The sequence below is a fragment of the Gouania willdenowi genome, chromosome 12 (assembly GCF_900634775.1).
Source record: "Gouania willdenowi chromosome 12, fGouWil2.1, whole genome shotgun sequence".
Taxonomy (NCBI): Eukaryota; Metazoa; Chordata; class Actinopteri; order Blenniiformes; family Gobiesocidae; genus Gouania; species Gouania willdenowi.
This window is the reverse complement of record NC_041055.1, coordinates 25,097,948-25,118,235: the sequence shown is the minus strand read 5'-3', so window position 1 is coordinate 25,118,235 and position 20,288 is coordinate 25,097,948. Positions and strand designations below refer to the sequence as shown.

Genomic DNA, 20,288 nt, shown 5'->3' with positions numbered 1-20,288 from the left:
AATAAATGCAGAGCCTTCAGAGGTGCAGCGATCATTAGTTAAATTCTTGCTTTACTTGACATCTTGCACATGCTCCATTTTGGCTCCTCCTCTCAGTAATGGTTACACTGTGGGAAGATGCCAAAACACAATTTCAGTTGATAATTATTTTTTTGGCCAGCACAGGATTTTAAACAAAATCAGTAGGTCATTAATTTAAGCAGATCCCCATGTGCCAATGCTTACATGCCTATTTTTCATCAATTTATATTTGCCAGCATAAATGTTAAATGAGGGTGTTTGTCAGCAATTAAAATTCACAGCATTTCTTCTTAAAGTGAAATCCATGTGACTACAAATCAACAGTGTCACATATATTCTTTATCCTTTAAAGTCAGTCTTTTACTCATCATAAAAACTAATGTATAGATTTCTAAAAATTTAAAGATTTTATTCCAACAAAAAACGACAGCAGATCTTAAAGTGTCATTTGAAAAAAAAAAACATTAAAAACCATATTACCCCTTAATTATTAAATAATTGATTAATAAATCCAAAATAACCCTTACCACTTAGCCACCTAACTCCAACTCAAGGCCCGGGGGCCAAATTTGGCCCTTTATAGCATCCAATTTGGCCCAAAAGGGATATTTGAAATGACGTGTGAATTACCAAATAATTCAGTTTTGCATATCTCAGACAATTAAAAAAACACAAATTCAATGAAACACAGATTTATCATGTTTACATCCAAAGATGGCATTCATTTTTAATCTGAAATTAAAAATAAAAAAATCTCAATTTCTCCAAAATCCGGCAAATTATTCTTGAATTGTATGAAATTATTATGGAAACAGTTGGGATGCAAGCTTTAGGCTTGATGACCCTGTAGCTGGCCACCTTTGATGAGGGTGTCTAGTAGGGATGTCCCAATAGAACTCTTTCATTTCCATTACGATACCAATATTACAGCTTTGATGATTGGCCGATGCCGATATCAATCCGATCTGATATCAGCACGAATCATACATATTTTTATTACTTATTTAAAACCAACTCATTTATTATTACCAATTGGTTACATACATTTTAACCTTCAACTTAATATCTACAGTATTCTACAATTGAATAAATATAATATACAGTAGTCCCTCGCTATAATGCGGTTCACCTTTCGCAGCCTCTGTGTTTTGCAGATCTGTTTTACAGTGCAATTTTGCATGCACTTTTATACAGCTTATGAAAGCGCATTGTGTTCTACGTCCTGATTGGCTGCTGCGTTCACATCGGATGCGTCACAAAATGTCCATACATCCAGATTACATACAAAGTCAATGAATAGACGTGGCCCGGATGCGAAATCTTTCCTGTGCGGCGGTACGGCCCGATCCGTGCGTCATTTGTTGACAATGACGTCAGGCTGTCAACACGGACACCGGTCTGTTCACCCATTCAACCATGGAGTAGAAGCTGTGTGTGACCACATGGAGCTGTATGACATGGCCTTTATTACCGGGACAGGACTAGGAAGGATTTGGTAGTAGCAGGTAAAAATTCTCTGTAGCACTGAGCTAGGATAGCATTAGCTAATCACATCGGCTTTTTTCACTGGTGGTTTACGTTTATGAGAAGAAAAAGGAGCGCAGCTCCTCACTTCAGCAGGCAGTGAAACTCACCGAGTTGGATGTGTCGCTGGTGGGCGGGGCTTTGCGTCAAACGCGCATATGAATCGAATGGGGACATTTTTTGATCCTGCGCACTCTGAAGTGCTGTTTGTTTACAAGTTTTCTCCCTGACAAAAGCCACAATGTCAATGCCTGTTTGAGAAAAGTGTATAAAGTGTGTGGGGAGGGGTTTTACAGCCTTAAAACATTGTAAAAAATAAAGCTGACTACTTCTCAGATTATTTTTAGAACGTAACCCCTGCGATAAACGAGGGACTACTGTACTGTATATCGGAGATTTTAGATGCAGTCCAATAAAATCCAAAATTTGTTTTCTGGCTGATATTGGACCAATATCTGATATCAAATATCGGATGGGTACACCCCTAGTGTCTAGTGTTAATTACATCCGTCCCATATCTGAGACACAGGTCACTCTCAAATGGTAAACCTCATGTGACTAGCATCTTTTGGCACAAAGGACAGTTTAACATCATGTCTTCTGTCACTTATTGCTTGGATATTATAGAAGCTTGACATACTTGACATAATATGTATAAGTGGAAATGCAAACTAGGGCACAATAATGCTGAAATTACTTGTTTTCTATGCCTATATTCTATGGCCCACTTAAGATCAGAATAGTTCATATTTGGCCTCTGAACTAAAATTAGTTTGACATTCCTGCTCTAGAATGTGCAGCTTAAATGCTCTTTCACAACTAATGCAAAACCCAACATATTGTGTATAAATAGGCAGAGCCTTTTAAGAGTTTTCACATTCAAAATGAAAGCATTAGGTGGCATATTCGTTTTCCAGTTTACAGCCAAACATAAAGTATGTAGCCTAAACATGACAATTTGAGTACATTTCTTTGCTAAACCTACAGCCGAAGAGTAAAAAAAAAAAAAAAAATACTTACCATCCGCAACAAAATGTTCAGGCACATGGAGAGTAACCTTGACAGTGAGGGGGCAGGAATCCTGTGTAGCATAGACAATGGCAATGACACATGTGCTGATGGTAATCAGTGTCAGGGTGACCTTATTTAGAGGACTGTGTGGGTGGCCTGAAAGCACAGATAGAAAAGGTACAGGGACACATTTTAACAAAAGGATGTTTTCTTTCTAAAAAAAAAAAAGAAAAAAAGAAAAAGGTCATTAACAGTAAAAACACACAACACACACAAGCCAAAAATGATCACTGTTGACCATGCGGTGTTGGAATCCTTGGCTGTGAGCTTTTCTCAGTCCTTGAAAATGTTTCATCAGAATCCTGATTTATGAATCTAACCTCTGATTTAAGTGCGGTCCAAACAAGTAAAAAGATGACTTAGAATAACAACAGCCCTGCACAACAGCACGGAATCGTTTGCTGGCGTGATGTACGATCCTATTGCTACTGACAGGGTTATGGATTGGTTGTTTTGGTTGCCCTTTGGCACTGTCGGCCCTTCAATTTCCATGCTAGGATATAAGGAATGAAATTAGCCACTTAACCTCTGTCTGCTGTTATTTATCACGAGGGAAAAGTTGGCATGTTCAAAGGCTAACTGAGTTGTGGGGAGGTAAAAACAGTGATAACGCTAGGCAGGAAACACTTCAGTAATTACATTTTTTACAGTTAAATATGTATAACTACTGCTGACTTTGGTAAATGAGCTTCACTCAAAGAGACAGATTATGTCCCCCAGTGCATCAATTATCACTCCTAAGAAAACTTGTAAAAAAATGATCAAGTAGGCACTCAATCACTCTCTGCCAAGTTTGATAACTGTAGCTTAAAAACTCAATATTCAATTTGTTTTTTTACGTCTGCAGCTAGCCTAAACATTCACGAACAAGAATTATCCAAATGATTTATTCATTTGGAGCCATGTAAATTTAAGAGGGTAGAATATTATGCTCTAACCTTAGAAAGAGAAGGTTATACCTTACAGCTATTCCAATCTTCAGTAACTCAATTCAAACTTTTCCTCTTCACTCGTCAAATACAGCATATATTGAATTTATTATATTACTTTTAATTTACTTTATTTACAAGGTAAAACACTGAGAACCAATTCCCACATTCCAATACTAAAAAAATACTAAAGATAATAAAATATCACATTAAAAGAAGAAAAATACTGAACAAATACAGAAAATAAAATCAAAACGCAACTTTTTTCATAGGATACAACAAGTAAAACTTGGGTTAAAAGTGAAAATATTCCATGGGCAAGGACGTCAAAAACAAATACACTGGCTACAGAGTATTTCCTTTGCCATAGTGAAAAGGATGAAAGGAAACGTTCCAGTTTGAGAGTTTTTTGAACCTCGTTCCAGTGATGATGGGCGGTAAACTGGAAGGAGTGGCAGCCAAAAGAAGAGCAGGCTTTAGTGATATCCAGTGTGATTATTTTCAGCAGTGCGTAGACTGCGTTATATCTGATTTAATCTAAAATGCAAATGGTCAAACCAACTGAAACTAACTTTTCAGTGATTTCTGATGTAGATCACGTACCGAACCCTACTTTCCCTACGCTCAACCTAAGCAAAGGTCAGCAACATGGACATCTGTGTGGTTGCAGCACAGCTTGATACCACCTACTCAAGGTCTTTACAAGGAAGGACTTCACCATGCCTTCGCTACTGTTATCCAAAACTCTACACTGTGAAATATGCAACAGACCAACAAGCAGCAATTTTGTAGTAAAGTTTGATTCTAAACGAACAATAAACCATATGTGCCTCTAACAAAAGACTTCTCATCTTTAGCTCTGGGGATTCTTTCACATCAGTTTGGTTCTGAATTCGGTCCTAATGGGCGGAGGACAGCTGACAATTTCATCACCTTGGTTTGGCTCGGTTTGCGTTCAGAGCACAACTTGTGATCCGCACCGAACAGCCTCTCGTGCAGTTGCATGAGCTAACCACTTGAGGGGGCCATTACTGAAGTAGAGACTTCTCTAGGCAGAAAAACAAGAAGAACCCCAAGAAGAGGCTCTCAACAATGGGTCAAAGCGAGTGCTTAAGAGTGCGCGGAAACGTCAGCCTTCTCAGTTTGTTCTTCAACAACATTAAACAATGGAGCGGCAACAAGTTGGCGTGCTTTTGATGGTTTTATTGACTTGCTTTGCGCAGACTGCTGGTGTCAGTGCCCAATCCTTTCAGGTCCTTTCAACGCATGCGCGTAGACTACGTCACTTCCTTCACTCGCAATTTTTACGGCTGAGCTCCTGGGACGTGATATTTGAATGTAAACCATACGACGTTTGTTAAATATTTTAAGAGTAATAGTAGTATATTTAAATATGGAACTGTGGTGTTTTTAATTGTTAATTTCTAAAAAAAGGAAAAAACAACAACCGCAAGACGATATATACGGATCAAAACACAATACACAACAATGACAATCAAAAAACAAACAGAAAATAAACTAAAAACCAAAAAAAAAAAATTGGATTTCACTCAAAGCATATATTTCCAATAATTTGGGAAATATTGCTCGGTTTAGAATGCACAAACTAATTTGATGTCGACGCGTCTCGCGCATGCGTTTAAAGGATCAGCATGGTGAGCTCTGTCATTTCAGATACTTCTTGTTTTAGTCTGCTCCGAGCACGGCTTGGGTTCAAAGCGTACTTAACAGCTTTATGGAAATGTTCCGAGACCAACAGAAACAATCGCTCTAGGATTTGCCTGTTTGATCCACTCTAGACTTCATTTGAGTGTTCAAACCACCAAACGAGGTGGACTATCCGTGCAAACAAAACGCTCCCGGGTCCATTAGTGTGAACGCACCCTGAGTGTCTATAAACTTCAATAGAAGTTTGCACTCAGACAAACAGCATCAAGGTCAGAACTAGGCAGACTAAAGTTAAGATAATCAATCAGGCCATGCTGATGTTCTCCCACTGCGATTGTGTTGTGGGACGAAAACAAAGGCTGGCTCGAGCGAAGGCAGCAGAGCAGCTAATCCCCACTGGGTGCGGGAAGGTGGTGCACCCAGGCTTCTGATGGGGTCCTCAATTACTATAAAAGCTTACTGAGTAGACAAAAGCATTGATGCTCACGGTGGCACTTATATTAAAGGGACAAACCCAACACCTTGTCACTTGCCATTGAGCACGCACACACATACACGCACACAAATATACACACACACAAAGCAACAACACCCACTGCCAGAATACAGGTGAATGGAAAAAGCAGAAAATAAAAAGGTGTTTACCAATGTACGCATAGAAAAACAAATTTCACACCTTCCGTCTTCCAAAGACACACCGTGTTTTATCACAGGCAGTAACTTTAACACACATCAACACCACAGGGTTTATGACTCTTGCCTGCAGGCTTAGATAGTAAAATTTAAGTGCCAGTACAAATGGAGACACGCGTAAAGTATCTGACCTTCACTATTTATTATAGATACAAATAATTTAAAACCACAATCAAAAGACTGACTTGAGAAATATAGATTTAAATGTACCTTTTTGTGCAAAATGAATGGAATTATGCATTTATTTCCAGATAGGAATTATTTTACTAAATATATATATTTATAATATAATATTTCATGCGAGCTATAAAACCAGACAGGGTTCCATATTTGTATTGATTGTTTGCTTTGCTATCGCTCATTAAAAACAATGGATGAGAAAGAGAGGAAGCTGTCTTTATTTTAAACTTTGTTAATATATCAGTTAATACTGCTCAATATTTGATTAGTATTAGAGGTGGCCAATAGTGGATATAAATGATATATGTACCCAAATATATTAAACAATTATGCTGTTCCATATAGGAGAAGGAAACAGCTTCATTAGATAGTACATATATACAGCAGATAACCTTTTTGTGTTTCATAGAAATCATCACCAATTACATTTACTCACCTCCTCGCTCAATATAAGAAAACAAGAATAAAAGGTGGCCTTCCTATCTAACAATCAAAAAAAGCACTTAAGGAAACTTTATTATTACAGTTCTAAAATATTTGATTTCACACTTAATGTTTTTTTGTTTTATTTTGAGTTTTGAAGACGAATAATTCAATTTTTTCCAAAAAATGTGACATGTTTTACTGGATTTGTTGGAATGAGGGTGCAACAGAAAAAACATTGAGAGCCACTGACTTAGAACATTTTGTTAGCAATAATAAACATGCTATTTTTTAAAGTGTCATGGATCTACACATGCTGTAAAATGAGATGAATTAAAACCCCCTAGTGTTTGTGTTTTTTATTATATCTTTTTATTATCATCATCATCATCATCATCATCATCATCACCATTATTATTATTATTATTATTATTTGAGTCATTTGTTGTTTTTTTCTCTTTCAAATTTATATGCATCTCAGAGGAAATTTATGTCCGTTATGACCCTTCGAGTTTTCTTAATACATGTATACATGCTTTTGCCATTGTTCTTGTACAAATAATATTTAGAAAAAATAAATAAATACATATATATATATTTATATATATATATATATGTATATATATGCATACATACAGTATGCTATATTTGAGTCATTCAGCATGTTTAAGTATGTAGAAAATAAAAAAATGCTCCTAAAAAGATCATCCTCCAAACACAGCATACGCTTTCGGGTTTAAGCACATACTGTATTTTTACATGACCAGCTACTTCTAGGAAGTTTTATTCCTATTTCATTTAGTCAATATACACTTTAACAAAAAAAATTAATACTTCGGAAACGTTTGCTATGACCACCTGTTTGTGTGCACTGCACATTGGTGAAAGCTGCATGGTACATACTGTAGTTGTGTACTAAACCTTTTTCCACCTTTTTCAATTTTGCATTGATTATGCTTTAATAAATGAAAGAATCGCGACTAACAACTAGGATGCTATAGTTAACCCAGATAGAGGCTTAACTATCACATAGCACTAAAAAAAAGGAGAAAAAAAAATTGCTTACTATTTTAGTCATTTGACTCAGCCTAGCTCATCACAGGGCCTCCATTTCCAACAGCTCATATATCTGCTGTGAGTGTCATTGAGCTGTGCTACAGAGCAGGTCTCTAAACCCCAGCGGGAATGTGCATGACTCCTTCCTTCTTCCAGCTATGCTGACAAGTCCAGAAAATTCGAGCCTCATTACCCTCTGCTATAACTCAACCACTTTTCAGACTGCACTACATAACCAGGACAAAGTTGGAAATCATTAGCTTTGTTTCAGACAGATTTTTTTTTTCTCATCATTTTATATTCTATTCCCCCCCCTTTTTTTTTTTTACGTTATATTTTGCTGCATTCTCAGCAGTATACGGTGAGCATGAGTGTATGTAGTTGTGAAAAGCCTGTAAAATGGCACTCAATGCAATTCTTCTTGAGCCGCCAGCCTCAGCCTCTCACCTTTACTGCGCCTTCGTCCTCTGTGCTGCTCGGTGTAAAACTTCATTTGGTTATCGTCTTCAGGCTCGGATCCAGACTCTCCTTGAGGACCAAACACACCTCCAGTGACTGAAAAAACAACAACAAACAAACATATAAGCACAACATTGTAGAAATAATCCAAAAAGCACTCCTTTTCTGCACATAAAGACTACAAAAATAACATGCGAGAATTTACTGCCTTGTAGGGGAAAAAAAAGATCAATGGATAACTTTTATATGAGAACACAAAAAAGAAAGATAATAGTTACTTTTTTCCTCCTTAAGCTCTCCCTTTGTACTTGGTTTGTTGACAGTTACAAAAGTTTTAGGAGGCTCATTTTTTTCCGTATAATGGAGGATATCCAGAAAGTGTTTTCAAGTACGTCAATGCGTCACAACATCAGAAAGCAGCACATTTTAAGATCTGGCCCTTTGTTGTCCTAAAATAGCAGCAAAACATGAAATTGCCAAGAAATGCCAATTACACGTGGAAAAGTGAAGAGTTGGGAAACTTGCAGCGCTGAAGCAGCAACATATAGCAATAGGCTACACTCACATTATCTGTCTGAATGACTTTAAATAATGTTTGCATATAAAAAAAAATTAAATTCAAAGACGTTTATTCAAAATGATCATCCTTTCAGCCTTGATTGTGTGTGTCTGTGTGTTGTGTGTGTGTCTCTGTGTGTTTCATATTCATAAATGTGCAAAAACAAACTAAAAAAAATATTTCTGTCAGGCAAGACCTTTACCATTATGAAACATAAGTAGTGCACGTTGTTCATTTAAAGGTCACATCAAGTAATTTTGATATCACTGTGTCATTATTTTCAGTCAGTACATCGATAAAACAAAACCTCATCTCACCTTAAAATAAATCAGCTTCATTGAATGCTTATATTGCATGAAACAAAATCTGTATTTTATTTTATATTTGATTGATGTCTTTATTTTTCCTAATATCAACTTTCTTTTAATTTCTTTATTAAATCTGTAGCTTATTGTTTCATTTACAGTATGAAATACCATAAGTATCAACAGTCTCTCTCACTAACACACACATACAAATACACACGATGTTATCAAGTTTAAATGGAAATCTAAAACACCAGAAAATCTCTCATTCTAAACAATATTTCTGTACCGCAGCAGGTGAAAACACACGACCGATGCATGCAGGATAAAATTACTCATTTGTTTCCCAGCCATCAGTGTACACAGAAGGAAACGGAAAGATAGTTTTCTATATGTAAACCTCAAATGCAACAATTGACATTGACATTCCCCTGTTAATTTATGCAACTAAAGCTGAAACAAAAAGCATTTAGGTCTATTGTGAAGGTCTGCCTCGCTAACTGATGGATTGATGTTTATAACTTCAATTTACTGTAGTTGAATGCATTAACAATAAGCAAAAGATGTGCACATTATTTAAAAAAAATAAAAAATCCTTAAAAGTACAATTTTAGTACTTATGCCGAACGTAATATTTTTTTAACCGAATGTGACGTAGATTTTCCACTGGATGCGTAACTGCTGCGTCACGGTAACAGAGCTGATACGTTTCCATTTTAGTCAATGGGTCAATTTCGGGAAGATCTTTTTTCAGTAAGGCTGGGGGAGTCCACCTCGTCTTTTGCTCCCCTCTATTGTGGAGTCCCCCAGGGTTCAATCCTCGCACCTGTATTGTTTGCATTATTATTATTATTATTGTCACCCCTGTAGCCAAATCTCTAAAAAGCACCACATCTGCTACTACTTTGATGCAGATGACTGCCTAATTTGCATGCCACTCAGGAATTGTGCAAACACCTCCCTGACACCCCTACTTCAGTGCTCAAGTGAAGTCAAGGCTTGGTTGGCTCACAACTTTTTAAATCTGAATGAGGGAAGAACTGAAAGTGTAGCGTTTGGCCCTGGGAGTCATTTTTGACTGTGATTTTAAACTCAATAAACAGATTGGGGCCATTGTTGAATCTAGTTTTTATCACCTTCGTCTTTTAACCAAAGTGAAACCTTTTTGAACTTTTAGAAACTTTGAACAAGACATGCACACTTTTATCTGTACTCGCTTGGACTACTGCAATGCGCTCTATACAGGAATCAGCCACAATGCTCTTTATCGCTTGCAGTTAGTCCAGAACTCTGCGGCACGGCTTTTAACAGGAATCAAAAAATATGAACATATTTCACCAATCCTTGTTTTTGCACTGGCTTCTTGTTAATTTTTTAATCGATTTTAAGATTTTATTGTTTGTTTTTAAAGCTCTGAACAGACTGGCCCCTCAGTACCTCACAGACCTCATCCAAATATACACTCCAGCGCACGCTCTAAGGTCTGAGGGCCAGTTCCAGCTTGTGGTTCCTAAGACGAACCGTAAGACCAGTGGGGGACAGAGCGTTCTCCATTGTCAACCCTAAGCTGTGGAACACTCTGCCCCTCCACGTCCGAAGGGCCCCCACAGTGGAGTGTTATAAGTCTCGTCTTAAGACTCACATTTTTATTGCATCTTATTTAATACTGTCGATCTTATGTGCATCACTTTGGAAACACTTGTTTATAAAATGTGCTATATAAATAAAGTGGATTGGAATTTCCACCGCCGGCGTAGGTGGTCCGTCACTGCTTTGTAACAAATACGCAGACCTATTTCTGGCAGACGCCGAAGCAAAAACGCATAAATTCAGCAAAGATAAGCTGGTGCGTGACAGGAAGTAGTGCACAGACACAATAAAATATCTGGTTTATTTTTAATAAAATACTCCGTGTTCAAGGCGGATCGTACGGTATTTCAATCCATTTTCTTGCTCCTTGTCATAGCCACAGGGATCTGTTGGTGCCTATCTCCAGCTTTCTTCATGCGCTAAGCAAGGGTACACCATGGACAGTTCGGCAGTGGATCCTATTTCACATATAAATATTGCACTTATCCATGGTTGAATCACAATAATCTCCACAAAAGTGGAAGATCTACAGAGCAGGAGTGAGTCGATTTTCTTCTGCTCCTCTCTTAGGAATGAATGTATGGCTTTGTGGTTCTCTTTGTATTGACTACAACTCGCTATATCGCGTGAAGTAGCAAGATCTACTAACAGTAACACAACACAGACATACAGTAGGTGATGGGGATTGATGGACAGTAGCGCACAGAGCAGTTACGCAGCGGAAACATTACGGAGTAACAGTTCTCCATGAGAACTGCGATGGTGTTCTTGCTGCTGTTAAGAGCAGAACGTGATTGCAGAATAATTGAAAGGCTGCAATAAATCAAGGCAAAAATATGGCGTCCACAGACGGGTTGATCGCGTGTCACTGCTAGCTCATAAAGGATGCAACATGGAGCTGACATTGTCTTCCTAAGGAGCACTTATTTTGTATCTGCGGCTGATTGACAAGGACATATTTTGAACGTTTCCTGACTGAAGCTCTCGTAAGTTCACACCAGGTACCTTTTAATGTTTGGCATGAAAGGAACACATTTAAGGCATGTTTCCATTATTGCGTGGGAACATGAACACAACCACAAAAAAATATTCAAAGGCTTGTGTGTTCCACCGTCTCAGAAGCAAAAACTATTCTTGAATACAGGCCAAGAATATATAGATTATAAAGCAGTATTGCATATACAAGAAAGCCTGTCGGTTTGCATTATCGTCTTAAAATGAGCTCCTTTTTCATTAAAAACCCCTTAGATCTTATTAAAGGTAGTTTATGCCAGTGTGAAAGCAACATACTTTTTTTTTCTTCTTGTTCACTGAACACAAGTCGTAATTTTGTACAAACGCTGAGCAGTGCAAGGTGAAAAGCCATCTTTTACTTCCCTCATAAACATTTTGTCACAGCTCATGAAAATTTTCCAACTCCATTACCATGCTAGACATGATTTAAAGTTCTATTAAGACTGTAGTAGGAGAAGTCTGCGTGGATAGCTGCAGGCTGTCTTTAAGGTTAGTGCACTTACACGAGTCGTGAGGTAAGCAGGGCTTCGATTCAGAGTCTGACATGAGTTTTATGGAGGAATACAAGGTAGAATTGTGTAAAATTGGCTCTGAATTCAAGCATTGTGTGAGAGGAGTGAGACTTGGATGGCGTGAAGAGGAGGGGGAGAACGGAGCAAGTGTAAATCAATAAATAAACCTGAACTAGGTTATAAAGTCTTTTTAAACACACACTTACAACAAAAAAATACTGGCATTTCTCGCTTCTAATTAATGTCACAAATTGCCAAATAAAGTGTTAGGCTCATTATTATTTTCTATCAGAATGAGAGGATGTCAGACAAGTGTAAATCAGTTGGAAGTGATTTGGTTACTATTTTGTTACACCAGGGCTGGGTGAGATTTCTATTTTAGGCAATACTGAAAATGTTAATGTCATCGTTAGGAACAAATACGTAACGATAAACTCCACCAGGTCCTGTATATTGTGTTTATGCTAGCACCAAGTGAAGCTCCTTCCACCATATAATTGTTTGCTGTCCACCGCGGAGAATCCACCCTCTCCACCCGCAGCTGTGCTGTCCTCTGTGCTGTGTTTGTAGCGTCTCTGTTGCTACGCTACTCACTTCCAGGTTCTGTACACTCGCGCAAAAGTTGCTTCTTGGACGGGAATTTTCTTCCGAAAACAGCAAACTTCAGCAAAAACACACACCTCGTCGCCAGTTTATGTCCTCATAACAAGTAATCAGACACGGGAGGTGGACTGGTGCTGATCGTTGTCTTTAGTTTGCTCTTTCACACTGGTTCACACACACACACGACGTCACATGTAACAAGGGGACGGCGTCTCTGAAGGTCCATTTATAGAAATGTAAACCAAGGCTAAACTGAAGCTTTACATTTTAAATACATAACAATAAGACTCAGTTATGTCGGGTTCCTTGATTATTTCTTTCAGATGAGAGCCAGATTTATTTTTATTTTTTTAAATAGGGGTGTTCATACATTTCAACCTACTGTATCGTTATTTATGGGGATAGTTCCTCCATTAACCCACAGAATTTCTTCTAGATCGGATCCGCATTGGGCATTTCATCGTAATATGGGAAGAGTGAATCATGGTACCATGATCAGGATCACTGATCGCTATTTGGTGCTGGGTGGAGGCTTGCACTCCGAGTGCTCTTATTCTAGTTTAAAACGTATGTGTTAAAATATGAATTTCAAACCTCCTTATAAAACTCTGTATTCCTTTGTTGTTTCACGTCTAATGTGGCAGTAATAATTTTTAAGTATAATGCTTAGAAATGCCCCGGTCTCCTCTTCTGTTTACATGTACCACGCAATCATTTCTCATGACCAGGTACCTCACGTCATGTGACTGACTGTATTTGTGGAAAATGTGATTCCGTAGCGCTTTTGCAACACATTTCAATATCAAAATGTCAGAAATTCCTCCCCATGAAAGCGTAGAAACTTTTTAGCGATGTTTGTGGGGTTTTTTGTTATTTTTTTCAAAAGTCAGGTGATCCATTACCAGTTTTTATTGCGCTATTCAGATTTTGCGCATTTACAAGGGTAATGTAAATGCAGCTATAGATGACAGTTTGATGAACTTTCTCTGTGTGAGTGGCTGAGGCACATAGGGGACATTTGGTTGTCTCACCTGTTGCTCTTAAAGGGGCCACGTAATCTTTTAAACCACAGACTCTGACCCAAATTCATCTTTTTGGTAAAACTTTGTTGAAATAAAATAACTAAAAATTTATAATGTGTATCGTCATTTTGAGAAAAAAAAAAAAAAAAAAAAAAAAAAATCAAGTAATGAATTTTGGCTCATTAAACCCAGCCCTGGGTTATACAATATAAATCCATTCTAATAATACATCAGTTAAAGGTAAATGTAAGGCTATTATCACCAACTTAATTACTCCTTTTCATTGTAGTTTAAGTGTTTCCCCCTTCAGTGCCTGCATCTTATAATGTCTTTTACCTCCCGTCTTTCAAAATGAGTGGATAAAACCATCTAATAGTGTGAAAAATATCTCTGAGCTTCTCACACATAATGGCACTTTAGATAAGTGCTTATCTCAAGCTGGGTAAAATCTCAATTTTGAGTTGTCTGCCACCAGTGCACTTGTGTGGGAGTCTCTGATTATACTGGCAACTCATTCAGTCATCCAGGTGGTGTGGTAAAAGTCAACAGCAGTAGGTGAAAGACAATATTTTAATTGACAGTAGTCATGATGCATTTACAATGAAGGGTATTCAATAAAAGTGTGTTGAAAACTTTTAGGAAGACCTTCTATTCGGATTTACTTTTCTATTTTGTCTATTCGTTTGGTTTTTTTTGTAGGAATTTGCGCGGGTTTGGTCAATCCACTGATGTGTTTCTATGAACTTGTTTTACCTACACTTGGTTTAATCACCTTTAAACTTAATTTGAATGCACAACGTCACCATTTCTGTTCTTTGAAGTCCAAGTACAAAAGTAAGGATGTCCCGATCTGATCACGTGATCGGAAATCGGGCCCGATCACATGGTTTCAGACTTGATCGAAATCGGACGTTATCTCCCAATCAGGAGTCGGATATAGATGTATATTTATTATCATTATAGGGATGGTTGGTATACCGGTTCATACCAAATACCGCTATGTATTTTCGTTATGATATACATTTTTTAATATACAGTAACACCGTACCGGTGTATTGATTACACAACGTTCCAAACGCCGCGTCAGACTGGAACCTTTTCAGTGTTGCACTGCGAAGGTAAACAGTCGCGCTCTGGTTACGGTGCAAATGGATCAGAAAGCTCTGAAACTGCAGAACTAGTAGAACATGACGACACAGAAGAACTTGTGTCAAAAGGAGGAGCCCTGTCTGTTGTTTGGTCGGCAGAACAAGTTGGATGCAGAGTGGAGGTGGAGAGTTAGACCCAAGTTCTCAGACGTTTGTGAATAAAGCAGTTCAACAGCAGGTAAACCCCTACAATATTTGTTCTGTTTGGAAAAGACGAACTGTATCGTTAGCCTCTCTGGTAACTCGCCTGATGCTAGTGTGTGTGTTCACTGCGCACAGATGTTTGAGGGCGTGTTTGTCTGCTCTTGCACATGTATGTTTGTGTGTGAGAATAGACCGTCCTAAGTCAATCTACTGCAGTATTTCCTATATCAAGTGCCTACAGCGGGACATGCAGCTGTGTTCTAAATCAACCTCTATCTGCAGACCTCACACACTATTTTTAGTAAGCAGCTAATACTTTACATGCTCTGCACCTGCAATGCCAGCAAAATGAAGTTGTCATACTTTTCATCAAGAAAAACATACATTTCAATCTGTGAAACTAAATGAGGAGAGTAAACGTTAAGAGTGAAGTTCCTAAAAGCACATTACTGGCCTTAATTTACAGCACTGTGGCACTTTTATTTTCTTATTTGTTAGACATTTTTGTTTAATATTATTTAATCTTGCGCTAAGTATTGCTTGATTGATCAACCCGTTTAGGGTTGAATGTTAAAATAAGATGAATAAAATAAATAAGGGACATCCTGGATCTGTTTTTTTGCTCTTCTTTATCTTTTTATTGTATTATAGAAGTATCGGATCGGGACTCGGTATCGGCTAATTCTCAAAACTCAAAGGACTCGGGGGTATAAAAACCTGATCAGGATATCCCTATACAAGAGCCACACAACATTTACCATCCACTTCACTGTTTTGAAGTCTATTGTGTAATCTTAGACAACAAAAAAAGTTTGGCATATTTTTTGGCAATTAAAAGTAAGTAAAACGTAATTATACGAACACAGTAAAAGCGAGAAAGGCAGATTTGAACCAAGTCAACAGGGGAGATGTCAAAGTGCTGTTTCTTAATATTTCCTGTAATAAGGATAATTAGTATAATGACTAGTTATGAGAAAGCACAAAAGGTGAATCTGATAATTTAATACTTAGTAGGAGAGAGCATCACGCACTGGTTACCATGACATATTTAGCAACAGAATAAGATTTTCAACAAATACAACTTACAAATATTAGTCTAATTTAGATGAAACTTGAACTTCTCTATCAGTCCCTCAAAAAATGACGCTGCTTCAATAAAATGTAAATAAATAAAATAAATCCAAGAGGGTTAATGAAATCCATTTTTTTGGTTTTTATAAAACTGTAGACAAAAACATATCTTTGGTTCGGCTGATGTTTGTGCAAATGAGAATCTATTGTAGAGTTTAGCTGGTGTTAAACCTCTACTTTGGGACTATGAGTGATTATGAAAGATGAAAAAAGAAGCAGTAGCAGGTCGTTCCCCACAAGGCAACATCAACAGAAAACATGCCGCTCAGCTCCTCCTACACATTCTATCAATGTATATAATTAAGTCAAACATGTTAAATAAACCATTTACCAAGACCTCAAAAATAAATATACTAATAAAGATAGATAGCAAAACGAGGACCCCTTTCACTTCCCATAATGGTATCCTCCATTTTAAAGTATTGGCATCCCAGCTTTTGTCAAGTGAGCACTCCTTGGCTGTGTTCAAAATCGCATACTAACGAACTACTCATACTTAGTTTGACTTTAAAATGAGTACGTAGTGCATTGACAATAGATCGTAAAAGATTGAGTACGCTAGACATACACAGATGTATATTATATCGCGATATTTTTTTAGAAAGTGTCTATTTGTATGGTTACCGTACGGGCATTCGACGGTGCTATTGGCACGTTTACCGAAGTACACGTACGTAGCGTCTTAGGGTTAGGTTTGGGGTTAGCGTTGGGTTATGACCCTATATTGCAACAATTCTTAAGGTTAGGGTTAGGTTTACGATTAGGTTTAGTCTTAGTCATGTGACAAAAATTGGCCAATGACTGATCTATCACGTGACCTAAACTGGCCAATGAGGGGCGCTGCGTGCAGATAAAATGTTGGTATATTGATACGGCAACAGTACGAATAGCCACTGCCTATTTTTTAAGTGTGCACGGTGGGAACACGAGTCAAACTTAACCACCCCATGATGCATTACGAGCGCAATGTAAAATCGTTCTGGGACCGGTTTCAAGCTAAACATCATACATCCCTTTTTCAAAATAAAAGCATCTCTTTTTGTCTTCAATTCATTTTCTTTTTACTTTTTTGTAAATGGGGCTCTTATTTTGAAGTTAACCAAAAAATGTTGTCAGTAGCACGATGGCGGGTCTCCGGAAATACGTGAGTTTTATGGATCAAATGACCACATTTTGACATTTCATATTGACTTTCTCACTTAAAATATTTTCAGAACTTTCAACGGTGGAGAATCAACGAAGATATTTAGCCCCCGTGTGCTTTGGGGTTTTGTCATTGTAGGTTCCAAATGCATCTTGGGAAACTTGGAAGTATACTTCAGTGGGAACAGTCATCATCCTAATCACACTTATGGTATACAGTAGACAGTATATACTCATTCAGATTGAAGTGTATATAGAGTGCCATTTTGAACACAGCCCTTGAAAAAGCAGACCTGGAAGTGAAGCTATACAAAAAAAAAAATCAAAGCATTCTTAAATTTTCAAAATAAAAACAAAACGCTTTGTGTTTAAATGTATCAAAACTTGGTTTTGATGCCGACGTGTCTTTTTCTACACAAAATCAGAAAGAAAAAGATAAAACTAAGAATAAAACAGTAAAATAAACTGTGTGTCACTTGCTTCACTATGAATAGATTGAAATAATTTTCAGGGCTCATTTTTTTAGGCAAGGCCATTAAAACATACACACACCTCAATGGGAAAGACAAATGAACTATTAAATTGATGCATGCCGATGCAGCCATGGGTAATTCTGCATCGATTTAGAAGGAGGGTAATAATTCATTACAGCCTCCTGTCATTCAGGGACAACATCCGTCATATAAGACAAGCCTTATACGAGCATTACTCTCCAACCGCTGAGGTCGGTTACTACCCTGTGAGGAATGTTCCTGTTCAACTATGGTCCATTATAAAAGGTCAATAAATATTCTACTGCATTCCTGTTATCAGTTGTAGAGAACAGGGAAAGAAGATTTAGTTCCCCATTGCGTATACGGGTTGTTATTTTTGGCTTGCTGGGACTGATATAACATATAGTATGTGACGTATATTTAATAAACGAGAGAAAACCCAGCCCAATATATGTACACATACCTAAATCTGAGTAATCAAAATAGTGTATTATTTGAGAATTATATTACTATTTGTATTTTTTTTCATTTTTAACTATTGTTTTTATTTTTACAGTTTTTAATATTGTCTGGTGATTGGTCACCAGTTAACCTTAAACATTGGACCATTCTGTTACATTTGTGTTTCCTACTCTCATGACGTTGTTCAAACATTTGTATATTCTTCATTTGTTTTTATGTTTTTTGTAATTATGTTTATGCAATTATGTTTTATGAACTTGCATTGTTTTTACTAACTGTAATGTTTGTGTTCTTTTAACATGCTCTGCACTTTAAACAGGAGAAGCTCCCAAATCTCAATATACTTTGTATGATACAAAAAGGCATTGAATTGAAATAAAAATTGAATGAATAATAAAATATTAGAGTTTGCATGTTGTTACAGTTTAATAATGTGCTTCAAATTTATGTCATTGTTCACTTTAAAAAAAAAAAAAAAAAAATCAAACAGTATTTTTCAATGAACACAAGCAACAAATCTGTTTCATAATAAACAATTTCAGACTTATTTAAATTTGATAATAATATAAAATAAATATAAAATATAAAATTTAAAGCACAGATTACAACAATAAAGCAAACAAATCTGTGGCTTTACCTCTTCAACATATAGAAATATTGCACTCCTTGTAGTGTAAACCTTTGACAGCATGTGCAAAAAAAAAACGCAGCCCTTGCGATTAGAAAATGGCTTTTTATGATATCGCCATAATGTCGCAAATGCAATTAATCGTTCAGCCTTTATAACAAGTGTTTTTTATTTCTTTCTTACTGTGATTTATTGTGTTTCTTCACCAGACGAGGAGGACAGTGAATCGCTTAAAGCCATTTTTGTTCTGGTTTGACATTAAACTTTGCCTTTTCCCGTGTGTTTCCATTGAAAGCCACAATATTAACATCTGCCATTGTTTTGGCACAACTTTAAATCTGTACAAACGCCAAAAATGTCACTTTGGTAGTGAGTTTAAATTAGCAGTAGATGAGAATGACAAATAGATAAAATACGGTTTAAAAAAACACTATCATATAAAGTGAGAATGTCAACATTTGTGATTTCTATCAGTTACCTTCAGTTTCCATTTAAGGCAATTATGTTGATCCTGAACACCCACGTTCCAAAGAACCCAAGATGCTCAATAATATTGACATTTATGAGCAGGTGTAAGGTAAATTTATTTTATCAAAATATAAAAAAGTACAAGGACCGGACTTCCTGTCGACCAGCCAGCTCTGTTAGAGCCATTTCCTGTTAGTGGTCCTATAATGAAATGTGCATTTTAATAATGAATTTAGTTAATATTCTCCTGTGAGTCAATACAAGCTCATGATAAGTAATGATAAATATACAAGTGTGTTTTATATGAAGGATTTTGGTTCACATTAATTTGACATGAGACAGATCAGCTGTGATAAGGAGAAGGGGTGGGGCTAAATGTTGGCCTGAGTGTCTGTGCACCAGCGTACTTCCTGTGTGTGTGCATATAGTATTTACTGCAGTAAAACAAAACTTGAAATCTGTTCTGCTGAATACACCTAATATATAATTTGATCAACACACATCGACATGCAACATGTGCCACATCATGTCCCTTGTGCTATAGAATATTTTACTGTAGTAAATTCCCTTTACAATGCATTAGGCTCTTTTTTAACCTAATGAAAGTCTGCTGGTCTCTCCACTCTGAGCGCTTTATGTAAATTACGGTTAGTTTTCTAACACCTTAGCTTCTAATGGGACTGGCAGTGGAAACTAGCCAAATTTACATAATTTTACACATTTATAGGAATAATATGTATCAATTTATACATATAGAAAGCCCTATCAGAAAAAAATGCTCTATTACGATTCACTAATGATTAGAGTGATCAGCATTTTTTTTTTCCAATAACTATTTTCAGAACGTCAATTGCAATTTTGTTATTACTAAAGTTAAATTACAGTTAATCACAATTACTGAGCCTGAAATAAATAACACAATAAAAGTTAACCTGCTTCCTCTTGTGTTAGTTTTCTGTTAGCATCTCTTATGATAAGGGGTACTAAATTAGCTGTAAAATATACTAAAAGCAAATATAAATCATCTATTATCTTTCCTAT

The 20,288-nt window shown here is 36.8% G+C and overlaps 1 protein-coding gene across 2 annotated transcripts in view; it reads right to left on the bottom strand.

Moving 5' to 3' along the window:
- The window catches only part of astn2 (astrotactin 2), a 339,835-nt gene that overhangs the window by 150,798 nt on the left and 168,749 nt on the right, over positions 1 to 20,288 (bottom strand). For both annotated transcript variants that reach the window (XM_028462826.1, XM_028462827.1), the window contains exons 5-6: positions 8,013 to 8,120; positions 2,566 to 2,712 (exon numbers count right to left, since the gene is read on the bottom strand). In XM_028462826.1, coding sequence (XP_028318627.1) covers positions 2,566 to 2,712; positions 8,013 to 8,120 — 255 coding nt within the window. The remainder of the gene's footprint in view (positions 1 to 2,565; positions 2,713 to 8,012; positions 8,121 to 20,288) is intronic.